Source organism: Ooceraea biroi, chromosome 5 (genome assembly GCF_003672135.1).
Source record: "Ooceraea biroi isolate clonal line C1 chromosome 5, Obir_v5.4, whole genome shotgun sequence".
Lineage (NCBI taxonomy): Eukaryota > Metazoa > Arthropoda > Insecta > Hymenoptera > Formicidae > Ooceraea > Ooceraea biroi.
Window position 1 is genome coordinate 1,986,523 of NC_039510.1, and position 25,812 is coordinate 2,012,334.

The 25,812-nt window shown below is 50.7% G+C and overlaps 1 protein-coding gene across 6 annotated transcripts in view; it reads left to right on the plus strand.

Annotated features, from left to right (window-relative positions):
• LOC105279217 (teneurin-a) overlaps positions 1 to 25,812 on the plus strand; it is a 458,941-nt gene that overhangs the window by 352,459 nt on the left and 80,670 nt on the right. The window contains exon 1 of one of the 6 annotated variants that reach the window (XM_011338856.3): positions 22,850 to 24,963. The exons of the other annotated variants lie outside the window; for them this stretch is intronic. Within the exon in view, the coding sequence (XP_011337158.2) occupies positions 24,908 to 24,963 (56 nt within the window). The 5' untranslated portion in view covers positions 22,850 to 24,907. Of the gene's footprint in view, positions 1 to 22,849; positions 24,964 to 25,812 lie in introns of those variants that run through there. 6 annotated transcript variants of the gene reach the window in all.

Genomic DNA, 25,812 nt, shown 5'->3' on the forward strand with positions numbered 1-25,812 from the left:
CGGCTTTTAAAAGTACGGCGGAAAAAGCCGGATCCGTTTCGTTTCCTCTGCATGCGGAGAGCGTATTTGCTTTTTTACTTACCCGCCGACATGTAATAATTGACATTAACGATTAAGGAAATATTTGATATGCCAACTAGCAGCTGCAGAAGCAGGTTTTCTGCGTTGGCATTTTTTCCATACATCCGTTTGGCTAATGGTGAGAAAAGAGAAAAGGAGGAATCGTCCATTTCAGGAATTGATCATCGGTTAAGGAGAAGAATGAAAGCCATCCATGAAGAATGAGACGTAATGAGATAAAATAGGGGCTTTGATTTATGCGCATTCTTTTGTCAAATAATTATGTTCCACAAATGTTGTAAAGGGAGTTACGCGCGTGTATGTACATGCAGAAGCACAGTCGAGAAAGAAAGAGAGAGAGAGAGAGAGAGAGAGAGAGAAGGGGGTGAAAATAGAATTCCAACATTCGCAAGCTCGATTTGGCGTGATGTAAAAGGTAAATAAGTTATCCGGTACCGGCATGTACCATTTGCGCAAGTTAAATATTTAAATCTGTAAATTATACTCGGTGATACGCGGAACGCACGCTCACGAGACCCGTTGCCGGGCTGGCACTTCTTAAATTTAATATGAAACGCGCACGAGAGCTAATTACTCACATCAGTCGCGGCAGAAAACTACTCGGACGCGCGCGTGTTTTACCCGCGCAGCGCGTTAATGCAAACGGCCGGATTAGCGATCGGGACACGGCTCCCTCTCTCTCTCTTATCGCCGGACGAAAGTGAAATATTTAACATGGAAATTATGGGGCTGTCGAACGCAACGAGTACACTTTCTTTCGAGCTTTCGCTTTTTTCAATCTCGCGTGTGCTTTGATTTAATCGTCGGCCGTAGATCAAACGCGCGACTAAATCGTGCCGTAATAATATAGTGTTAAATCAAGAGAGCACAATAACGTACAAAGGGCGTGAATGCGCCGCCCCTTCGAATCCGCGTGCGTAACGCGCGTAAAAAAGAAAGTCACGTATCTTCGCCGCGGCAGCTGCATTGTACATCACCAATTTTCACGGAACATTCCGTGCATACTCGAGGAATCGGGACCGACATTCATCGGTCGTCCATCACGCCACCCTCCGAGATCATTTTAATGACGTAATTGCCCAATGGGAAGTGAATCGTAACGTTTTCATGGTCCATCTTTCGAGGAGGATCGGCGATCCCTTCCCGCGCGCGCGCGCGCGTTCCGCTCTCGGTTGCGTGCCATCAAAATTGCCACAAAAAAGAGAGAAAAGACTTTGGTGCTCAAGGAACCCCTCGAAGAGCTCCGCGACGCGGAAGAGCGGCAGCGGCGACCACCGCTGAGGGGTGCGCTTACACTGAATGGGATCGCGCGCGCGAGGGATGGTGTTTATTAAATCTCCCGTTAAAAGGAACGGAATTAATTTCGTGAGACATCTCTGCATTGTGCGTGGCGCTCAAACGGCAGGAGTCGTCGCGACGAGTCACTCACCCGACCCGAAACGCTTCGTCTTCCAGATAAATCCGCGGAATAAATCCCCTGTCTCTCAAGACGCAGTCGGTTATCCCGTTCTAAAGACTGAAAGCTGAAGCTCACTGTCATTATTCTAATGACGTGAGAAACTGCTTCGCTCGGTGCTGCCGCGGCCATAGTGGCGGATGAACAGGGTTGCTCGGGATGTATCGTATGCATGAGGTGCACGCCGATCGTCGTCGGCATTCTGAGGAAGCCGATTCCGATCGCGTCAGATAAGCGGGGGCGTGTACCGTGAGATATATCGGCGGGGTGCCGGGTAACGAGCTGTCGTATTCATGATCCGACCTCGTGGCGACGAAAGAAAATTACGTACACGCGTGTGCGATCGCGATCAAAGAAGAGAGACGGAAAAAGAAAGAGAGAGAGAGAGAGCGATGGAGCTCCTGATTTCCCGGAACTTTCTGATTCATCATGTAATCGAGGCGCGATAGACAACGTACGGGGATCCCTCTTCTCTCGGAAAAGGGATACGGTATGTACCGTCCGGAAGTGTTCATCGCGACCGACACGCAAACAAATTTCGGAATGGTCTTTAATGACATATCGCGCGCAAATGGAAATGACCCTCGGCGGTACGCACGTCCAATTTTACCTACTAATTCCGGCTTTATGACCCTTACAAATAACAGGTTTCTGACCGTGCTGAGTGCCAGTTGCGATAATACGTTCGTCCCTTAAAAACCAGAAAACGCGTGGTGACTGCGACGCGCGCGGAATAACGTTTGCGTAACTGTTGGCCTCTCTTTCCTTCTTTCTCTGGCGAGCAAAGGGTCTCTCCATCGACGATATTTAATACTTGCTTGCGTTATCGTCACTATCCTCCTGCATTCGTACATTCGTACATTTGCCTCGCTGCATGTAAATTACAATCTGCTGCGATAGAACACGATGAATTATGTCATATGCTTTCGAAATAAAAAGAGGTCGCGCGAAAACCGCAAAGTGATCTGAAGTGAAGTAAATATCACCAATCGTCGCTAATTCTCAGTGCCCAGATTGGTTATTCGTGAATCGCCAAAGAGGATCGGGCATTTCGAGCTTGGTAAACGTGCATACGCGAGATGTATATATTATAAACGTGTGCGTCATCCAGTTCTCCACAGAAAATGCATCCTCAGCTTCCAATGCACACGATGACCGGCAACTTGCATTACTTGCATCCACGTTTCTCTCGCTTCTTCAGTATCTAGCGTATGTACATGCGACTGCAAAGCTCTTACTGCGCCCGAAATACTCGTATCATCCGACAAAAACAGCTGCAGCGAAATGGAAACGATTAAGCACGCGTACTCTGCATGCTGAAGTAATTTCCCGTCACCAAGAGCGTATAACGCTTACGTCGAGTTATCGAAGCGGCGAGAAGAAAGCGTGATGAAAACGGAACTCCATTAGAACGGCGCTGAAATCCGTTTAAATTTTCTTGCGAGCATAGAATAATTTAAATGACATGAATATGCATAATAACCGCGCGCTGGAAAGAAATAACGCCCGTGTGTCGCTGCCTCTTAGCCATTTCGACGAAGCAGCAACGGCGACGATAAGGAGAATCGTAACGAGAACACGAAAAACAGGAAACGAAGGGCGAACAAGCACAATTCGCGCGGTGGAGAGAAGACGGCGAAAAGGTAAAAGGTCATCGAGGCAAAAGCGCGTCAGAAAGAGAGGCAAAAGAGAAAAAGAAGGGGCGAGAAAGAGAGGAAGAAGTGGAGGAAGCGTGGCACGGCAGATAGAAGCGGCAGGACAGGGATAACGCGGACTATTACGTGGCTCTTTCTAGCGGCGAGAGAGCGCGCCCTTTTATTTTCCACGCTCCCGCCGTTGCTGTATGCGGCGGGGCCGCCTTCCCGGAGTCTCGTGCACACGCGGAATACATCCATTCATTTGGCTTTGAGCCTCAATGGTAATGTTATTGCATCGTTACTGAAGGTCGGCAGCGCACCGCCACTCTCCCTTTCTCCCTTCACCCGCTTCTTCCTCCTTCTCTTCCTCCTCCGTGTCGCCCTCTCTCTTTCTCTTTCTCTCGCCCGTTCCCACCGCTCTCGGCTGCCGCCACCCTTTGCATGAATAACCCTTTTGCTCGTTTTGCCCGCCTCCACCTGCTCGCTCCTTTACCTGCCCGTCCGCGCTCGGCCGAGTGAGCCGGCTCGCGGTGCTTAAAGAGGGGTTTTCTCCGCGTCGCGATACGTGATCCGGCAGGGTACCGGGCCACTCGGGGCTGGGTAATAACTGTCATTAATGTTCGGGGTGACGAGCTCGCTCGTCGAGCGACAGTAACGTTGTAGAAAGCCGGATTTACAATCGTAACTGACAGCCACTCCGCGCTTTTCACCGGCGCGCGTTGCGCACCACGTCCACGCGGATCCTTCGGCTCTATTACTACACAGGCGGGTCAGGCCCTTTTTCACCGCGCTTATACGAATACATATGTACATACACTCGTCGATGTTTTGTTTTAATATATTTATTAATATATATTTATATTTATTAATATAAATTTCTGATATACATTCTGAAATGTATTGGGTTATAATATATTTTTGTCCCATTTTAGTGTTTTAATAATATGCATTGTAACATGTATGCGTTATTAAAAATACAAAACAAACGGGACGAATGTATATCGCACAATAAAATATTTTAAATAGTTTAAACAACTCTACTGCTGATGTGTTTAAAGTGGAAATAACGCTGTTATTTCTTTTGTTCCATTATCCTTTATTATTATTTTATTATTACCTATATCTAAAATAGAGACGCTTGAAGACTCCTCTTTCTAAGAAAGAAAATGCACGTCACGTTTTGGATGCTGCATTCTTTGTCATAATGTGTCGACATTGATGTGGACGACTTTTAGTCGACGAGAAACCGTTATTATAGTACCAACACAATCTTGTCGGCATTCTTGTACGTCATGGGCGTTGCTCGAGGAACAAGCACGCTGCTCGGTGCACGCGAGTGTCACAGACGTTAACGACTTCCGTCGGTATACACGATACGTAATCAACGGAACTCGGCAGCGCGAAACGTTACGTCCGCACCGCGTCATCGTAACACGTTCCCGCCCTCTCCGCACTTGGCCGCGCGATGCCGTGCCGATCGACAAGGCGGTATCCGATTCTATGCGATAATTGGTAGTCCGGATTGAATTTCCACCCTCGCTCCTCGTCGAAAAGGAACGAACCGAACGGAAAACGACGGGCGTCGGTGTTCGCACAGGCGTCGCGTCGGCCGTTGATGTCGACGTCGACGCCCGGCGTCGACGGCGACGTCCGATGGCCGCGTAATCCTTCCAGCCCCCGCGTTAAATTTGCCGAACGCTCTGCTTTGCAATTCAATGAAAGAATCCTATCCTTGCGGAGAGAGGGCCGACTCTTCTCTGATCTCCTCGACAACGGTAGACGTCCTTCTCAAGTACGCTTTTGCAGGATCGGATTCACGTGGAAGCTGATGAAACTTAAGATTTAAATCGCCAACTGTCGACGAATCGCGAGGGCGATCGTAATTGATGATATTTCTCGCGTCGCCAACGTTGCAAATTTCGTGTTATACGCACGACATTTAAATAAATTTCTCATGCGTTTGTTGGATTATTGGCTGGCAGCTCGGAAAAGCTATCGACCGCCCCTGCTCTTTTTCCCAAAAATACCCTCGGAATCCGCAAGGCCGGGCCGCTCGTACCGCGCCAGACCGAGAATTGGAATTTCGCGTGGATCATCGGGCGAACCTAGCAATTCCCGGGAAATGCGAGAGGAAGACGAAGAGGACTGTCGCGATCGCGATCCTCGTAAAGACGTATTATTCCGTTCGTCATGTCACTCGAGAGTTATCCCCGATCGAGGGAGCGAAGAATGAAGTACGATACAGTACTGTCACATGTGTAAAAGTATTGGGAGCCACGAAATCGACCAATAAGTTTTAGTTTTATCTACCTCGTGCTCTGCTTTTCAATAATATGCGCTAAATTATTATATCGATAATAGGAGTTTGATTTGGAAATTAAAAGCATAAGAATGGACATGTCATTTTATGACAACTGCAGAAATCGGACTTTATATTAATATTTTATAGCTATTTATTTATTTATTTTTATTTTATTTTATTTTTTATTATTTATTTTAGCTATTATAATTTACAAGAGAAATTGTTTTACGTTTTCAAAACCGACAATCTAAAAGGAGTTGTCCACGAATAGCAGTTATCTAAAAAAAGAAACGCAAAGAAAGAAAATATTCATTTATAGTAGTTCCCGATTGAGTTTCTGTTCAGATATTTTCGGATTGCGAAACGGATGACAACGTCAGTTACACACCACGGATATCCCGTCGATAATCAATGCATAAACCGAGCGTATCCTTCACGGTCAGAAACGCTTTTCGTTAAATTCAATAACACGTTTATTATTGTTGTACGCACTAATATCACAATTAAATTAAACGCCGTAATCGGCTTAATATCAACCGATGAAATTATTTTCTCGAGCATGCGAGATTCATTAACTCCCATTGGCACTCATTTTCAATCCTTCCCTTGTCCGACAATGTCGCGTAACTTGTCCCTTGTACTCGCTTGTGCAAAAGTGTTCGCGATTCAATGTTCATTTACGAGAGAATTGTGCCTGCGCTTGACATTCGGCGAACACGCTTTCTCACGACGATGGACGGCGCGGGTATAAGCACGTGTCTGGCGGATTGCGTATGCGTGCCCCTACATCCCCGGTACGGACGGAATCATTAATACCTGCGGTGAGCCACAGGGAGACAAAAAGTCAGTCGGCGGAGCTCGTGACGCTTTTTTCCGACGCGACGTAGACACGGGGACAGAAAGAGCGAAAACGCGGCGGACAGCAAGAAGGAGAGTGGGGAAACGGATGGATATGGAACAGGGTGAAAAGACTGATAGAAAAAATATACGGGCGGGTGGGAAGGCGGGCGAAGGGTGCGGAGAAAATGAGACGTGCAAAAAGGGGGCGATGGAACGTGGAGAACGAAAGCGAAAGAACAGAAGGGAAGAAAAAGTCAGATAAATAGACGAACGTGGCGAACACGCGGTTCGAGCACGAGTCGAAGAGACAGAAGGAACCGCGGGGGGGGGGGAGACGAAGGGAGAACGTGACGAGAAGAGCAGTAAGAGGGAAAGAGAATAGGTAGCAAAAATAAAATGGAGAAGTCGAGGGAGAAAGTGCAAGGGAGCGACGAGAAAGGCAAGAGAGGGAGGCAGAGGGGGTGGCGCGAGGGTGGCAGAAAAACTGCCAGATGTTTTATTGACGGCAGTGGTGTGATGGATCGTTGCGATATTATTGCGTTGCGACGCAGCGCGCCCAATCGAATACGTGTGCAGGGTGCAGCGGGGTGCAAGGTGCAGCGCGCGCACCCTTCGGAGCTGCGTCATGCATTAAGGGGCCGCTGACGCCGGCGTTGCCGCCGTCGCCGCCACCGCCGCGATTCGATCTGCTCGCATAATACGTTCCTCGCACGGATGAAAAAAAGAAGGAGAAAATATAGGTGGGCCCCGACTCGTTCTCCCTCGTCTATTCTTTTTCCTCCGCGCGCGTGGTCTCCTTTTTCCCCCTTTTTCCCTGCGTTTCCTACGTCACTTCTCCATTTTATTTCTCGCGCCCTCCCCGAGCCACCACCATCGCCCGCCTCCGTCAGCATTGTGTATCGCGTTGCAATAACGCGACTAGCGTGACCGGCGCTAACTTACTCCATCCGCGCGAGACAGCGAACTCGATAACTCCATCCTGCCGCTGGGATACCCGAGCTTCCGCTGAGCGTTTCGAGTCCCGGAAATAAGATGCTCGCGCTTACAGTTAATCCCGCTTTAGCACCGTGACAAATGAAAGCGTCGGTATAATAAAATACAACGCGTCGCGCCGCCCGCTCTTCAGACATTTGTGACACCACAATTCTGGGACAGAATGAAACCTATCAAATCAACAAAGGGTCGCAGCCCTTCCCCGAATCCCTCGTCGCAGTTCAGAGCTTAGTGGGACACTCCTGTCGCCGAGACGCGAGTGAAAATTCAAATTTCTCATCGGTATGCTCATTAAGCAGACCCCGAACTGCGACCTGCATCGACATCTGGATCCACCCTCTTCGATTACGTTTGTCGAAGAGAGCGGATAAATTAGCTAGTGTAGAGCTACAGTCTTTTTTAAGTCCTAACTGAGGGAGTATTCATCGACATCTACCGCCCGAGGATCGATGCTCGGTTATCCGAGCCGGGCTCAGGCGTATAGCCCGTGAAAACGATCGGGCCCACGTATACACCCCTTATCCTACCGCCCCGGAAGTGCACGTCGTCGTTGTCGTAGTACGAAGTATGTCGCGCGTCCGTGACACTCCGCCGTTGGAAGGCGTGCTCGACGTAAGAGAGTGCGATTACCCTCTTTGTTCTCTCAGCGGGGGTGAAAAGACAGGAAGGAAGGAAGGGAGAAAGTTGCATATTTCCACAGACGTCAACGTAATGCATGTGTCACAAGTAGCGTGCGCCGATAAAGGTACGAATACCCCGGCGATGATAAGGAATGCAAGCGGATCGATCGCGCGCGTTTCGCTCACGCGAGAACACGCGGATCGACGTTGGGGATCGTCGTTTAGCCGGCACTGCCAATCCGCGGAACGCAGCGAATAACGAGCATCGGATAAAAGAATTCCCATCGCGTATCTGGAGAACTAGCGGGACAGCGACGCGTTTGCTGCGCGCCGATACGCTCGTCTCGCTCGCGCCTCGCTCACACTACGCTCACGTGAATATTAAAAGCTCTAATGAACGTATAGGACTCTCTCTTCTTCTCTCGCTCTCTTTCTCTCCGTCTCTCTGTCCATTCGGTGATGTTAAAAGCACGTCGTGCGTGCGGACAGATTGCAATAAACGCCGGCGCACTCGTGTGATAACGCTTTGAAACCCGCGGCACCTCGTACGCCGTTCCGCACGACGCCGCGTCGCAACGCGGGCCCAGCGGCCGCTCGCCGGTATCGGGATACGTGTCGTTACGCCCGCGTGAAACATCCTTTTCGTAAATTGTCGTTACGGGTCGGCGGCAATGGCAATTCTGCGTCGTGCATTAAACCCGGCTACCGGATGAATCATGTTCCGCGCGATCTCGCGCACGCGAAAACATCGCGATATTTCGTCGTCGCTCATTTACAAGCTTGTGCACTCCGTGTGAGGGATGACTCCGGCCAAGTTCCGGTATCGCGCGCTGGAATAGCCCCCCGATTGATCCCGAACTTCGTTACGCCATGGTAACGCGCGGGGATGCCTGGGAATTGCGCGGCGATGCTGCGAGATCCGCTCAAAGGCCCAAAAGCGTGTAACGCGCCACGGGCCACCCCGAGCGTCCCCGCCAAGTTTTCCCGAACTCGGATCATGCCTGCATGTTGGCCGGGACGTGCCTGATCCCGAGGCATTGCAGATTCATCCCCGCCGGTACGCCGGTGGGTTAATCTGTCCGCGAATTATCGCCGTCGAGGCGAACTTCCAAACCACCGTCAGCCGGCCGCCGACTCGAGAGCCTGATTTACCGCTGCGAAAGTAATTCCGCGTCCGGATTGAGACGGAGAGAGGAAAAGAGAGAGGGAGCGGATCCGTCCAGCTGTAATGTGACTGTGCACACACACACACACACACACATACACACACTTACGTACATACGGAGCTGTATGTTCGCCGTCTCGTCTCGCCGAGATTCCAATCGGTACGCGCCGCCCCGAGTCGATCAAGCGAAAATACTCACGGCTCGTCGTATGTTTTATACGTATTCTTCCTTGTTTTCTCTCTCTTTTCCTCGCTGCTTTTGCCTCTTGCTTTCCGCCTCCCGTCGACACCCTCGTTTCCTTTCCCGACGGCGCGACGGACCCCCCGCGGAAAAATACACGAGCGTAACGCGCACGCCGCGCCGGGAAAACAGCCGTACCGCGACGACAGACGTAAACAGCTACCGTGCCGCGAGAAGCTGAGGGCATGCAAAATGCGTGGCATGCGCCCGTATTCGCAGTTCATATTGCACGAAGTGACATGTGCACGCGCGAAGGGCCGGGCGACACGCACACAAAGCGAAAGAAGGACCGAGAAAGAGCTCGCCGTGATCCCAGCGCGAGTGTTCGACGTTTACAGAGAAATTTAAAAGCGAAAGGGCGACTACCATTCTCTCTATCTCTCTATCTCTCTTTCTTTCTCATTTATCTACCCTTTTCTCCCGACTGTTCTCAGGCTAGGAAACGAATGAGCCACGGTGTACCGCGCCGGATACCAAGCTGGTGTTGCAGTCTGTCACGTCCACGAGCCGATGTATTAATACACCCTTTATTACTCCACTGAAACAGTCGACGGGCAATAGAGGTCCGTTAACGACGCCTCTATATTTATGTCGAGCTCACGGGCAACGTCTGTAATATCCCATCGCAACGGGGAGGCAGCAAAGTAACGAAAACGCCTCATGCGGCGCCGAGTAAGACTCGTGGACAGTAATTCTTCCTCGTTTCAAGAATAAATTCAGAATAAATATTGCCTCTCTCTTATTTTAGAGGCACTGTGTCGTCCCATGCCGGTTACGCGGGTACTCGCTGCTGGCGAACGCTACGAACGTATCGTTCAAATTTATTAAGTCATCTTGCGACACGTCCTTAAGCCGCGCCTAGGAATTAATCAACGATCCGCCTCACGACGAATCCGCTCGCCGTCCACCGTTTAACTCTCACGCTTCGAGACGACTCGTCCCTTTTTCCCTTCTTCTCGGCAAAGAAATCACGACGCGGTCCGAAAATATAGCGTAGCGTCGTAAACATCGGAGGGAACATCGAACGCTCATAAAGCCATACATCTCATGGCCGAGTTGGATTAGATCGGACAGCCTCAAGACATTACTCTCCGGGTTTATCGACGATGACGGTAACGCGGGAACGCGGGCCAATCCGTCAAAATCAAGGAAACGACCGTTCGATGCAATTAACATCCTACCCCTCGCGAGATTACCTCGCGCCCTGATATGTACACGCGCGAGTGTCGAAACCGGGCGGGTGAGATTCGAGGTATATTAGCAGCATTAATTACGCGACCCTCCGTCTCGTCGCTGCGAGGGTGGCGGTGGTGGGCCAATCCCCCCGTCCCCGCTCATCCCCTTCAAGCCGAAATCTGCGGGACGCAACGAGAACGAATGACCGGGGGCCGAACCGTGGCCGAAACGAACGATGGGAGCCGAGTGCCTTCGCGTAGCGGTCAATCGTTGCCCGGGTAAACAATCCTGGTCCCCGGGCTCTCCTATCAATTATCCCGAACACGAACTCCAAGACTTGTTGGGCATCCACGCTTGGGCAACAATAATTCAGATTAGAAACTCGGACCGATTATTCGGATTAATTCAAGAGATACCGACGCGCATCGCTTTTCTTTCAGAAACGGAAAGACGAATAGACGAAGTTCTCGTATCAATCGTTCGAAATCGGGACGTGACCCTCCTCTCTTCATTGCGGAACGAAGAGATTTTTGATCGAGCAAGATCCGCGGGAACTGATAATGCTTAATCAAGATTGAAGCGAAGTCCTGACTCGAAAATTCCTTCCGCGATGTTTCTCGACCTCCCGCCAGATTAGAGAAAGGAACGTCGTTTATACACTTTTAGCAATTCTCTTGCAAATGCTCAAACTGTCTTGCAAGACAAGATAGTTAGCTGGAAGTATCCAGCATAAATCAGCCCTGCCAACTTTTCGACAGGATACCCTTCTGAAAAAACCGCACGAGTGTGTTAGTGATGCCGTCGCGTCGCTCCACGTCGGCCGTCGCGTCGCTCCACGTCGGCCATCGCGACGCACGCACGATGCAAACGTCGGCTGGAAGAAGAGGGAGCCCTTTTATTAATTGCGTCCGAGAGCACACGGACGACAGGGGCGAGAGGACGAAAAAGAGGGTAAAATGAAGAGAGAGAGGGAACTGCTCGCCCCAAGCTCGACACACCGTGCGTCCAGCCTGGTCAGCAACCTAAGATTGCGCCGCGTCCCGATAAAATCCCATTAACTTTATCTGCATCCTGCGCGGTGCCCTATGAAAAGCCGTATTCCGCCCTGCTTTATCGCGCGCGCGCCATCCCCGCACTCGCACTCCGCGCGCGCCCCGCGTCGTGTTATGAACCTTGCTCGACAACGACGACGACGACGATGATCGTGTTGGAGACTCGTTACGTCGCCGTTGCTCTCGTTCCCACCGGTGTTGAACGGCGGCGTGCGATATATTCGTGATATATTCGCATAATTGCGAGATCGGAGATTTCTTTGAAAGCGTTAATAATACGTAGCTAGAGGTTGATTTATATCGGGGAATCATCTATCAGTCATGCGAGTCGCCTTTTGCGTTGAATGAAGTCTCTTCCGAGCTGCGATGTCACACAAATACGACAGAACTGATTGATGGAAGCATCTCTCGTAAACGTCCTAGTTCCGAGATTAAAAGTCTCTGTACCTCGATCTCGTCGCGAGTCGAAATTAAAAACGATCCGCGTAAAATTCGCGAGTTTCGCGTTATATAAAGGACATTCTACATTCCGCTACGACGGAGCTCTGCTTTTAATTAGGCTATCGATCGACACGATTTAGTCGTCCCGGTTTTTCGTTTAAATACACCCAACCAGGCCATTAAACGATTCACTCATGATTTGATCACGTGTCCCACGCAAAAACTCGACTCGTACTTAATTCGCCGCCCCGAACGAACGTTCGAATCACCTCACGGAGTAATTACGGCAGTTAACGCGATATCGGCTATTCATTTAACGGACCGCGACGCGAATCTGACCCATCCGAGATCCGCTGTCAATCGTGGACATTTTTGGAAAAAAGCGAGGCAGATACAGAGACACCCTTCTTCCGCCGGAGGAAAGAAGAAAAGTAAAAGAAAGGGTCGCTTTGCCCAAGTTTTGCGAGCATCTTATTAAAAGAAATGGCAGTCCATGCCCCGAGAAAAGACATCCTTAATTACATCGTCCCCTCTCGCCCAGGGTCGAACCAGGGCATACTATCTGCATACTCATTGTCATTAAGCGCTCCACCTCAGTTTTTGTACGCCGCAAAACTTGCGCCGTTTAGAAACGATCCCGAATCTTCCGCCGCGAATATCCCGCAATGCTTGCCCCGAAATTCCTTATGCGCCTTATCCACCACCGCCGCGATAGATCGATATTAAACCGGGCGTTTTGTAATAGTTGGAAGTTGAACGGGGCGGCTCAGAATGAATTTATAACTTTGCTAAATTCGACGCGAACGCGATCGATCATCCTCATCGGGTTACGGTAATCTGGAAAATTGATGTTCCGCTACTTTCGGCTCCTCCGTGTAACGTGAGACACGGTGATCACAGGCGACCGCGAAGGACGACCTGTAACTATCGGTTATCGAAACCTCGATAACCGCGCCGATAATTGCGCATACGTGCGGCACTTGCAAAGATCGGTGAGTTACAACTCGGCGTAAAATTGCGCACTCGTAATAGCGACAACGGTAACTGGCCACGGATATACATACGTACGCGACGCGCTAACATATCGTTTACGTCCGCTCGATCGATATAGCCGAGGTATCGCCGACGCGTTCACGTTCTGCTGTAATTCCCGTGTATTTTCTCGGCGTGTCATAGACTACGCGCCTAACTCCCCCGTTGTGTGTCACGCGTTTATACGGTATCCGACCAATCTACCGAGTGACACGAGCAATCGAACGATTTAGGGGAGAACCGTATTGAGCGCATCTCTTCAAGACCGCTGAATCCTAGGGTGTATTTTGAGCTTCGGCATAATGTTACCGAAAGGAACCAAAAAACTTGAGAAAGGAGAAAGAAGCTTGCTTTTATATTTTAATTTCCAACCGTGTTATTACATATCGAATTCTATCCAACAATTATCCGAGCAGTCACGTTTAATAATTGTACAAGCCTTGCTACGATATAAAACATTTACACGGGAACCCAATATGAGAGAGAATTGTGAAATTTACATCAGTGAGATCTAAAATTTTCTGCGAAGCTTTACTCGGTCGCAACGGGGGCGCATCTTCCCTCGGAAAAAAATCTCGGCGGTCTCCGACCTTTCGTGGCGACAGAGTGGCAGGAGGGAAGGGCAAGTTTCCCTCCAACGGCTCACAGTGGCCGCCGTAACCGCACATAAATCCAGATCGACCCTTCACCTCGGAATCGCGCGCGGTGATTTAAGCACTCGGCAGGCCAACCTAATATGGTTTCCTAAGTAGAAGAGTGTCATCGAGCGTGTGATTCCCCGTAATGGTCTTTCGCTTTCCAGACCGTTAAGCGGCGATGCGTTGCGAGATCGACTCACGATGCCGATACATAGTTAAGACGTCTCTTGAGAAGGCACTCTTTAGAAAATATGCAGACGACGAAACAATCGATTCCAACGTCCCATACATACACAGATAGGAACAAACACCTGTGGAAAATCTATTGCACTAAAAATAGCAGATGGCAGAAACGGGCAGGCAAGAGAGAGTACAGAACAGATCGATATTTATAAATTCTTTTGGAATTAATACGTGGAACTGGGAAATCAAAGCCGGCCGGCCTCGACAACATGTGTTACGCTTTCCCGATTTATCTGCCCATATCGCTTCTCCCTATAAATATTCATCTGTTTACGTCGGCAGGAATCGAATTTGTTCGCATATACGCGGCGCCCTGGCGGAATTTATAATTAGGCTAGAAGGTTCGCAGACAGGGTCCGTGATCGACTAATCCGTAATTGACTGTCTGTCGTGCAGTGCAGCTGCATAGCGCCGTGCAAACGACAGACTGAGCAGTCATTAAGCGCGTTTATCAACCACGAGAGGCGAATCTCGAGCGAGAACACGAGCATCTTGAGGGAGAAGCATTCGGAGGCACTTTGCTGTCGCTTTGGGCGCTTATACTTCGGTACGTCGATGTGCAGACAATTCGCGAGAGACGTGATTGCGTGGCTATCGATCTCGTCGACGACGGCGCGAAGTGCCGAGGGGGTGGAAGGGTGAAACGAGGGGGTCGCCCGCGCGTATAAAACGCGCGCGAGAACGTCACGTTCGAAAGGCGAAACGCGTCCGAACGGCGTTACGATCCTCGATGGACGAGCGAGTGCGAGTGCTCTCCGCTTCGACGTGGAGCGCGATGTGCGTGGTGAACAATAACGTTTTTATAACCCCGGACGAGAGTCCAGGGTACGTCGTGGACTCTTCGTCAACGAGGGAGCGTCTCCGCAGAGTAGGATGAATGTGCCTGTAAACGCGCGTCCACGGCCACCCCGGCGTCTCAATATCGCGCCACAGGGAGATATAGGGGCGAGAAAGCAACCGGCCTGATTTCTCTCTCGTGGCAGATATCGCGCTGGCGACGGTGACCGAAAAAACCAGCCGGTTCGTGCGATGAGTGCGTTCACGTCGTTTTATCCTCGAAATGTGCAAAATCGCACAATCGAGCTTTCCCGCGACCAGCGGACGCGCAACGAGTTCGTGCATTTTACCTCGCGAATGGCATCGTGAATTTTTTTCGTCTTCATGCTACATCTTTCGAGTGAGTTGATTGCGGTTGTCGGATCCGTGGTTTATCGCAGGCGATTTGTCAAATAATACCGTCCGGTAAAGTCGAAATGTTAACTCCAAGTGATTCCGAACGAATTTCTCCAGCAGATCCCTTTGACATCCGTTGTCGGGGGTCTCTAGACCGCGTTTCGGTGTATCTAGCCGTAAGACGGTGAATGCACGGCATTTATCAAGAAGAATCCCGCTGGTTTTACGTCGCGATCATTGCCGAAAAAGGTCGCCCGGTAAACTCCGTCGAAAGCCCGATAACCGACGCAGTCACGCAAGTCCCCGATAAGACGGAGACTCGCTCGTCGCGCTCTCAAGCGAACTTTGTTAAGCTACTCTCCGGTAAATCCGTCTTAGCGTCTTCAGCAGTCGTCGCGACGAGCTGAACGCGCACCGCTGCTCCTCGCGGAAGGCAAGCCAATAAATAGATTCGGTAAGGATTCGCGCACGGTTGGAGGGTTAAAGACACGCTGTCCTCCATCCACCTTCCTCCCCGGACTCTGTCCCTGCCCCTGATCGCGACTATCTTTATCTCTTTCGCCTTTCGAGCGTTGTCTAGCTTCTCCGCCCGGTTAAACAACCGACGTTTGCTCAATGTTTCAAACAAACCGGGCGGGTGAGGCTTTATTTGCAGTGAGTCGGGCCCCGGCAAGAGAGAGAGAGAGAGGGAGAGCTTCAACGAGCGAGAGAACCCAGTCACCCTGCACCAGCAGCGACCGCGATCTCGGTTGGGCTCTTTATGCTCGCCGGAAGCGCGCGCGTGTACGTACACACGTATCCCACCCGCCCACTTGCACGCGATCTGCCGACACACCGACGTGCGCGATCGCGCATCATGTACTCGCGCGTACGCGCGAGTATGCTGTACCCGTGCATGTTCGCCCACGTATAAAGGCAAGTGGAGAACACAAGAGGAGATTATCGCCACAGAGTGGTCCGCGGTGGAGCGATATGGAATGCACGGGAAGAGAGAGATAGAAAGAGCGAGAAAGGGAGACGAGAAGAGGGAGGGACAGCCACGCATATGAACAGAGAAAAAGAGAGAGACAGCACGCATAACCCGCCGCGCGATTACGCGTTTATACCGCGCGATACTATTGTGGAATCCCCTTTAAGTCGACTGCCTGGAGGACGCGTCTGTATCTCCCCGCTGGCCGCCGCTAATGGTCGATTCAATTTACTAATGGTCGCAGCCCAGGGTCGGTTCGGTCCTATTAGTTCACGAATTTCGCCAACGCTGACTCCGATCGCCGCAGATCCGATCGCCACGAAATCTGCAGGTCGCAAGATTAACGCGGGTCCCCTCCGCTCGGCGACCGGATTCCGCTCCGGTATCGAGCTCCGGAGTACGCGATTGGAATTTTCTTCCTTTCGTCTCATCCGACTCGACCGGTCATCATCCGGCTCCCGGATCCATCCGAGATCTGTTGCGCGTCTCATGTATTTCCTGGATCTCGAGGATGACGCGCTTCGAAATCTCCCGATCATGATTGGCCGCGCAACTTCTCGGACGGCGATATGTCCGATATGGACTCCGTCCATGATCAAAAAGCAAGATCGCCTCGAGAATCGGCACGAGCGAGAGGGCAAGGCGGATCGCCTCCGCTCGGGAATTCCTGTGCCCGTGCACCGAGCCTCAGATTACTCGGGGACCGAAATAAGTTCCGTCCTCCGCTTGCGCGCCGGCGCGCGATCGATATGTACCTTTCGCGCTTTCGATGTCTTTCGAACTGCAGGGAAGCGTACAACTGGAAGGAGAGATAGGGGCCCCGGGGAATGGCCGCGGGGGGGAGACCAGATTGGCATCCGGCCAAACGCCACTGCGTTATCGGTGACGCCGGTAAACGCAATACGCAGGCCTGATTTGAATTATGCCGCCTGCCGCTCGTCCGGAGCTAGGTAAACCGCTCGCACTCTCGCGCGAGAGAGCGAACGCAAGAGAGGCGGACATCATAATATCCGCCGGGATATGATATTAAGCGGGCAGCCGCTGGGGTACTTGGAAGCCGAACGTTACGCGAACAAAGATCACCGCGACACCGGGAGACTTTGCGGATCGATTCGTCATCTGACGAGCACCGCGAATTATGCGCGGTTAATGGACGATCAGGCCCAGACAATGGTCGGACACACGGCGTATCTGAACGTTTATGCGATCCTGCATGCGGTCGTTCTTCACTGCGAGCCGTCCCCGTTCTTTAATTCGTCGGGCTTATCCTGTCGATTAATCGATTGCGCACTCGGAGATTCATCCCAAAGAAGTCGCGAGCGACGTACGACCGGTTTTGCTGTCCGGCCGTCCAAACGGAATTCCTTCTGATGAAAAAGTTTTGATAAGATACAAACAGCCATCACGTGCGCGCGCAAAACATTTTGGGAATCGATTAGTGGTAGATAGAGAATGAAAGAGAGAAAGAAAGAGAGAGATTGCATAAAAATTAATTCTTAAAATATTTTGCGTACGGACGTGATACCCATTCAGATCTCCTCGATAAAAATAAAAATATGAGGATGGGCTCCGCTTACCTTTATCCCTTATTTTTATCGAAAAATATAGATCACGTCTGTATGCAAAATATTTTAAGGATTAACGCGAATTCTTTCATGCAGATTCGTGTTTCGCTTAAAAATGTATGGAGCGGTGCTCGCGTGGCTTTCGCATCTATAGATTTTTTATTATTTTGTCCGAGAAAGAGAAAGAGAGAGGGAGAGGGGAGAAAGAGGGGCAGAATCTCTCGATGTAAAGGGTCAGTTGACCATAGCCCAAGGAAAAGAGTCTCTCGCGACCCTCTCGGGCTGTCGAGCGTTCGCGAGTGAACAATCGCCATCGCAAAACGATGGTCGAGAACGATGAACGACGTACTCGCTCGAGCTCTTCCGCGCGGAATCCTCCTCCTTTTCTCCATTCTTCTTTTTAAATCACGAGCTACCTGGATCTCTCGCTCGTATCGCCGAGCTCCTGGAGCTCGTTTCCTTCGTTCCACACGCGTACACGCGCGAGTCGTGTCGTCTTCTTCTTCCGCGTGCGTGTACGTATCGCGCATACGTGAATTCGTGTATATACGTATACGTGTGTGCATAATGCAAGAGCGGAACGGGCCCCGACCGTGGAATACGTCTTCGCCAACGGCACACACATGTCGCCGGGCCCAAATGTATTCACCCAATTATCCCCGCATCGCCCGCATGGCACCACCGCGCGTCCCTCGTCCCACCGCAACTCTTTCCTCCCTCTTACCCTCTATCTGTTCGTCGACGCATTTGCATGGAATGCATTCATATGAAATCGACCATTCTTCCGTCGACTTCTCTCCGACCGTCTTCCTCCTGCTCTCTCTCTTTCTCTTTTTCTGTCTTTCTTTCTCTCTTTCCTTCGCCACGCTCGTGTACGTGATACGTCTTCGAACTCTCTTTGCGGCTCGGTGAATCCCACCGAGGATACTCGAGATGTAACGCGCGTCGTAGAAAATTGGTTCGTCGGTAATGACGACGTGCGCCTCCCCTTTCCCTTCGAATCGATGCGACACCGCGATGTTGTAATTTGGATCCCTTCGGTGGTATCGATGGCGCCTTTTTCTTCTCTTGCGAAACGAATTGCGAAACTGCTCTATTATTAGCACACAGTGAGATATTAATATCAAGTCGTTTCAGAGCAGCTTCTTGCATTCTTCTTTTATTCCGTTCACTTGTCGCTTCGTTTCTCGTGCGGCGCATTATCGATCCGGAACTTCATGAGACGTGCTTGATCTGTCATTCTTTTTCAAGCAGACTGTTCATCGAGAGCTGGCTCTCATGAGCGCGCGTTACGACCGCAAGAGCGATACGCAACGTAATCCGACGTGTGCATGCGCATAACGCTATAGCGTGTAATCTGTACGGTACATAAACGGCGGAACTGGGGCATATTATAATGTCATTGCAGCAAGTATCGCAGGAACGCATCAATGGAATAACGAAGCTCTGTTAATTATGTAGAGATGCATTCACGGGACGTTATCGATCGGTGCACATCAGGTATAAAAAGATCGCATCCGCGTAAGATAAACGGCGACAATTCCGCCGGCGCGACAAGCGTGTTTTCCGTCTGCGTGCGACTAAACGTATAGCCGGATTTCTCGGTTGGTCTCCGGGACCCTTAAGAAAATTGCCTTAAAATTGAATTAATAAACTTAAGAAAATTAGAGGTGCGCGCGCGGTAACGCTCGCGCGTGAACAACGGGAATGAATTCCGAATTTGATTACAACTCGCGACTGCATTGGTGAATACAATTCATTATGACGATACTGGGTGAAATAACATCTAGCTTGTGCTCCCATTAATTGTCTGCGCATAATAATCGCTATATCATTTCACCAGATATACTTCTACATTTCCAGTATATCCCCTCAATCTTCTGAAATAATAATATACATTAAATCGTACAAAGACAAGGAAGGGAAGTTGTCAGGTGTCTTTAGCTACCACGACGAGGGTAACTGGTAAACCACGTGAAAATCCATAACAGTTAGGGTAGACTTCAATTAAAGGAAGCCATCTGCCCCGGAGCGATAACATCACAGGAATTACATCAAAGAAAGAAAAGAAGGAGAAAAGAGAGCACATTTCGCGTGGTTAAAAATTCCAAGCAAGATTTCGCGAAGATGACCTTGGGAAATGGCTCTCACTTTCAATTTATTCCCTTATTTCGCTAACGTCAGTTAAGAGGTTGCTCGCACAATGCGGATCGTCTTCAGGGTCGTCCGCGAGAAGAAAGCCGGGGTCGCTCCCGCACATCCGGACAGGTTGTGAAGGCGGAGAAGTGACTATCGAGGAGATAAGGAGAACAAATGAGTGCTTATGGCAAGGGGGAGGAAGACGAGCGATATCTTCATCGTCATGGTGGTTGTCGTTGTCGTCTTCGTTGGCAGGCAGGCACCCGCGTCACAAAGCGGCCAGAACTAAAAAACTAAGAAGATGCACGATAAGAGACGTGCAACGGGAGAACGGGAGGATAAAGGGAGAAAGGGAGAAAGAGAGAAGACGGGATTCAAAGACGTCCGACGTTTTACGAAGGTGCTAGAGGGACAGCAGGGAGGGTACACAGGGTACGAAGGACCGTAGGAAGGAAGGAAGGAAGAGAGAGGTCGTACCGCTTCACGGTGGTCTGGGGCAGGGGGTGGTGTGCACGCAGGGCGATACCAGGCGGGGGTGGGCAGGGGAGTGGCGTTTTCTGTTTAAACGACATCAAAGAGCCTGTGTCGCAAATTTTCCCCCGACTCACCCTCTCTCGCAGGCCTCCGGGATCATACGCGGCCGTTCCATCCGCTCCGCGTGCACGCGTACACAGCGACGCGTTCCAAGCTGGAGTTCCGGAGTTCCAGGCGGTAGTTTAGGGCACCGAAGAATGGTGAGCGTCGTGAGTGGCGGCGGGGACCGCCACCACCGCCGTCGCCACCGCCGCTAAAAGGGTAAACGTTGTAGGCTGCCGCGGTGGATTGTGGCGGATGCGCGGGGAGTAAAACAACTTCTCCATCCATCTTCCTACCTCTCGAACGTCGGCATGATGCGTAAAAGCGTGTGTGAGCGCATCGAACGACCGCTCGTATGTGTATATGTGCGTATGCATGTCTGTGGATGTGTATGTGTATATGTGTACATATGAATGCATATGTGTGTGTGTATATGAATGAGTGTGGGTGAGTATCAACGACCGCGGCGCGATGCACTGAAGAGATAATTAAACTTCCTTCCGATCGCTCTCATGAGCCGCGTATGAGAGGGAGCGAAGTGGTGTCGACCGATTAAAGTGCTCGATGATTCTACGCGAATCTACGCCACGTCCCTCTCGCTGGGAAAGTTTTTCTTCTCTGCGGGGGAGCAAGCTTTACGCGAGAAGTTACGCCGTTCGCTAATAAGGCCGGCTATCAGAGACCGAAATGTCGTGCCGACTTGTTTCAACGAATTGACCTACATTCCGCTCGTGAAAGATTCAGCCGGAGTCATCGCCCAGCTCGCAACGCGAGTTTTTATTAGTCCCGCTATTAAAACGCCCGCTAAGTGAATTTCTGTGAAATCTAATTTCCATAAATATTTTATACAGAATATTCTAAATATTGAGAACATGCTTCGATGCTTATTTTAACTTGTTGCGCGAACACATCAACAAAATGATGGAAATAGCAGAGATTGGTTCTATTATTGTAACATATATTAATATCGGAAAAGCTACAAGCATTTATCAAGTTAAACGTATACCGAAGTGGATGCTTCGCATTCAACAAAATATTCTCTTAATTACGTTTTGCGAATTATAGGTCCGTTTGGCATGATATTACGAAGTCAACGTAAAATATACTGTATTCGTTAAGCACATGGAATATATGCATAGTTTTCGAAAATATAAATATTTTTATCATTAATATAGAAAAAAATTTCTCACAGAAATTAAAACTGTGGATCTCTATTTTTATAACAAAGATTCGCACGTATAACAAGTAATCGATTAATCATTGCGGTGATATGTGCACGGTACTTATTCCTCCTTGCAGATCGGAATACCGGTAATTGCGAATAAATCGATAAATCTAGGATGCTTATTTACAGATGAAAATACAGGAAAATCGCGTCGTGCGCGGAATAGATTAATTTAAGGACGTATTAAATTAATAGCGGAGTCGTGGTGACGCGATCTTTGACCCCAAAATCGAAAATACAAGTGCTCCGCGTCCACGAGATTCAACACAGCGGGCACTTCTCTCTTTCTCTTCTTTACCCCCGGCATCGTACACTCACCCCCGGCACAGCGCACGCGCGTCGCTATTTCTCTTCTCGGTGTTGCGCTGTACGGCCATAGCAAGGGTGGCATTACACGTGCACACGTCCATTATGTGTGTTCGCGGCTGGGTGTACATAGTGTCTCGAAAATTTCCACTTGCAGCGCGGCAGAACCGACGATATCAAATTAAATCTGGCACGTACAGCGCGCGTGTCTTTAATCGTAGCTTTTCCCTTTTCCCGGTAGGATACGATACCTGCAGATGTCTTGCAACGCAAAACGCGGATGACAAGCTACGTGCGAACGTGCTGTTATTTCAGTATGAGTATGTATACGCTCTTATTTCGAATGTAGCTTCGCGTAGTGCGCGTAGCAAATATTCGAGTATGACTGCAAGTAACGAACGTATCGAGAGCACTTGAACGTAGCTCCTGACTACGCTCAACAAGCTTCAACCGTATCAAGCAAGAGGAAATTATGTATGTACGATTATATGCGCGTGTACATACATGTAATGAAAATATTTACATGCATCATACATTTTGAAATGCATATGTGCATACTTCCATGCAGACGCGTGTACTTTTAAATTAAAATTTGACATAAGCTTCCACAATTTCGTATACAATTTGATATAAAAAAATCAAAAATAAGAAAAATAAAATAGACAGTCTGGAACTCGCGTCCGCCTCATCTTTCGTCCGTTCTTATCCCGAATTCGCGCTATCGACATCCCAGCGTGCGATCGTCATCAAAGGCCGACGACCACGACGATCCGTGGTGTTAGTGACCGCGCCCTCCGCGTGGCGGCGTTCTCTCGCGAGGGTCGCAACTCCGAGAACGAGGGGTAGTCGTCGACTTAGAGAGGAGGGTTGGTGACGCGCGTGGGCGCACGCGCTGATTCTGGCCCCGTGGCGGTAGTGGGGACGTTCAGTGTCACTTTGTGCCGGGCGTTGCGGCGCCGTGGCCCCTTCAGTCTCTGATCCGCAGCTGCCGCGGTTGCGTGCCGTCGACGCAGAGCGAGCGTACCCTCGCACCTCGCAGTGTCTCTCCGCGACCAGCCGAGATTAACGACCCCGTCGAACGCGAGAGGAGAGGAGAAGAGAGAACATCGCGTCCGGTCGCGGCGGTGACAGACGGGCACAGCGCAACCCCCTTCGATTCCCGGCGCGCGACTTTCAATCGCGCCGTCGGGACTTGCGAGAGGACGGATATTCTTCACGGAGGCGCCCGTGCGATTCGTGGAACGTCGTCGTCGGATCTCGATGCAGTCACTGGTTCATCTCCGATAGTCGACGACTATATCGCTCCGGGAATCTCAGAGGACCGACGCGACGGCTGGTCGGTGACTCCAGCGTTGGTTTCGGAGCAGAACAAAATAGCCGGAACCTCCTCGATCACTAGAAGACGAAGCACTGGAGCATCGAAGGAAGAATTATCTCTCTCTCTCTCTCTCTCTCTCTCCGTATCGTCTCATCATTTCCGACGTGCATCTTCCGCTCGTCCAGCCCGGGGATTTTCGGGGCTACTTCGGTTAGCAGCGCGGGATTTGCGTATGGTTCTCGGCCCGCTGACCCAATTAGTTTTCGCACAGTCGAGCACGGACAGCGCTCGCGGCTAAGAGAATACTCGCGAGCGCGCTCTCACAGAGCGTGCCGGTCGATCGTAGTCTTCTGAAACGCGCAGATTGAATTCTCCTGACGTGAGCTGAACCCGCGCGCGCTGAACGTGCTCCCTTTGAAGGTGCATCGGAATTCGTTGTGCGCGGCTGCATCAGGCTGAAAGCTGGTTCGATTCATTCGATAGTCCACCTCCAAGTGGTAGAACCTCACTTGTCTCGTTTCGGCGTTCCCGATTCTTTCCGTCGAAGTGACCAGGTGGTGAAAATTGCGCAGCTGGTCGCGTGGTGTATTGGTTCTTTTTTTCTGTGGAGTGTCGTGAGCGCGATTTTCGGGGGGAGAGTATACATTGGAGAGCCGTCGGTGAATGAACGGATACACAGCGAACATCGCTACCCCGAGGAGAAGTAACTCTCGCCGATCGAGAAATCCACGAGGAAGAGAGAGCGCGAGAGGACCACACTTGAACCCGCCGCGCTGTCGAACATCGCTCGCGGGCGGAAGTTGAACTTTCTCGCTGGCGTTGACAGATCGATAACAAAGTTTGCGTACGCGAGTTTCGCCCCCTTGGCCGTCGTGCCCGCCGGCCCGCGCGCAGAGTCTGCAAGCCACCCTTCTTGTGCAGTCCGCCTCTCCCGCTACGTGGCAGACGTGGAATGTGTTTAACATTAAACGACTCCCGCGCTCCAAGTGCGTCCTGAGTCCCTGCGGAGCCCACCAAGCATTCACCCGTGAACTTCCGGGATCAATGAGCCTGCGAGCGTGACTGCAGTGGGTTCGCTCAAATTTAATCTCGAGGACGACGACAACCACGACGACGACAACGACGGTGACGACGACGTCGTCATATCAAGTAGTTTGTTCATCCCGCGCTGATCCGTCGTGACATGCGATCGTAGGTAGCGATCCTCGAAGGTACCGACTGCCCGATCGCGGAACTTCGATGCCGATCGTGCGACACCCGCCGGAAATCTGACACCCCGACGATCCAACCGTCGTGGCAGCCTGTCGTTCTCCTTGCCGAGCAGGGAATACCTCGTCAAGTATCGGCGCAAGGAGGAGAAGCGACGCGAGAGCGCCGTAGAGCGCGAACGGGCTAGCAGGGGCGCATCCTGCCCCAGGCTCGCCCTCGCGGGTACCACGAAGTGCGCAACGGTGAAGGGCAACGGCGGATTCGGCGATTACTCGGCGGCGGGTGAGTTCGAGGTCTGGGGCGACGAACACCACGCTGCGGATGGTGGTCTAGACCGTCAGGTGGCGAGGCCGCCTTCGCGGCAGCAACGATGCGAAGGCGGTTCTTCCCTGAGGCCGTTGCTTCACGTAGCCCACTGTGAACTCCATTCGCCGCGGGAGGCCGAGCTGCTGCGCCTCGATCACCTCGAGGGCCTCGATCACAAGTCCGTCGAGCACGACGCGTACTCGATGATGGATAACTTTCACAACCCGGTGCCGCCGCCATTACCACGACGTCACGTCCGGTAAGAGACACATTGCGTATTGGGATGATCGTATTGGCGTCGTAACGACGGCCAGTTGTAGATCGAAGGTACACAGACTGCTTGAGGCTACGTAGATCAATGTCGGAGACTTGGTTATCACGTTTGATTAACGCCGAGGTTGCCATCCTCGGCGGAACGGACGATGGTTAATAGTTTCGCGATTAGCACAGAAGCTGTCAAACGCGGTCTAAGTGCTATAAGCCAATCAGTCAATCAATCTATCATATGTACATTTATCTGTATGCTAATTGATACATGTGTTAATCGATCTTATTTTGTTACATGTAAATATATTGTGAATAAGATTCTTTCTTCTCATAATTGTCAGTTTGTGGCAATTTGCGTTTTACTCGGAAATGCAATACTTTGATTCTTCTTTACAATTTCCTTTTTGGGAGACTAAAAGAGGTATTAATAAAAGAAAGTATCTTCAATGCATTCTATGACATTCCGAAATACGTCCGAGATTAATGATCGACTTTACTTTACAAGCACTGTCATTTCGACACTTCGGTAAAATTGCACGAAAATAATAACATATGAAATCGATCACGCTGCGTGTTCCGGTCAAACTATTCGTCTTTATTATTCACATTTGCCGTTTTAAATTGGTGTCGCGCGCTTTGAGCGTGGTCGATATCAACGTGCGCACCGAAACGACCCGTCATTAACTCCATCCCTCGAGCGTGAACCCGTCAGAGCTCGCTATATTCCGAATACGCTGCGAGCTACGTCGGCTCCCCCAGCACGCACTCGACATGTCGAATCTTACCCCTCTCTCCTATCTTTGTTTTTCTCTCGATGTGCCGTCCGTTCTCCTCCACATCA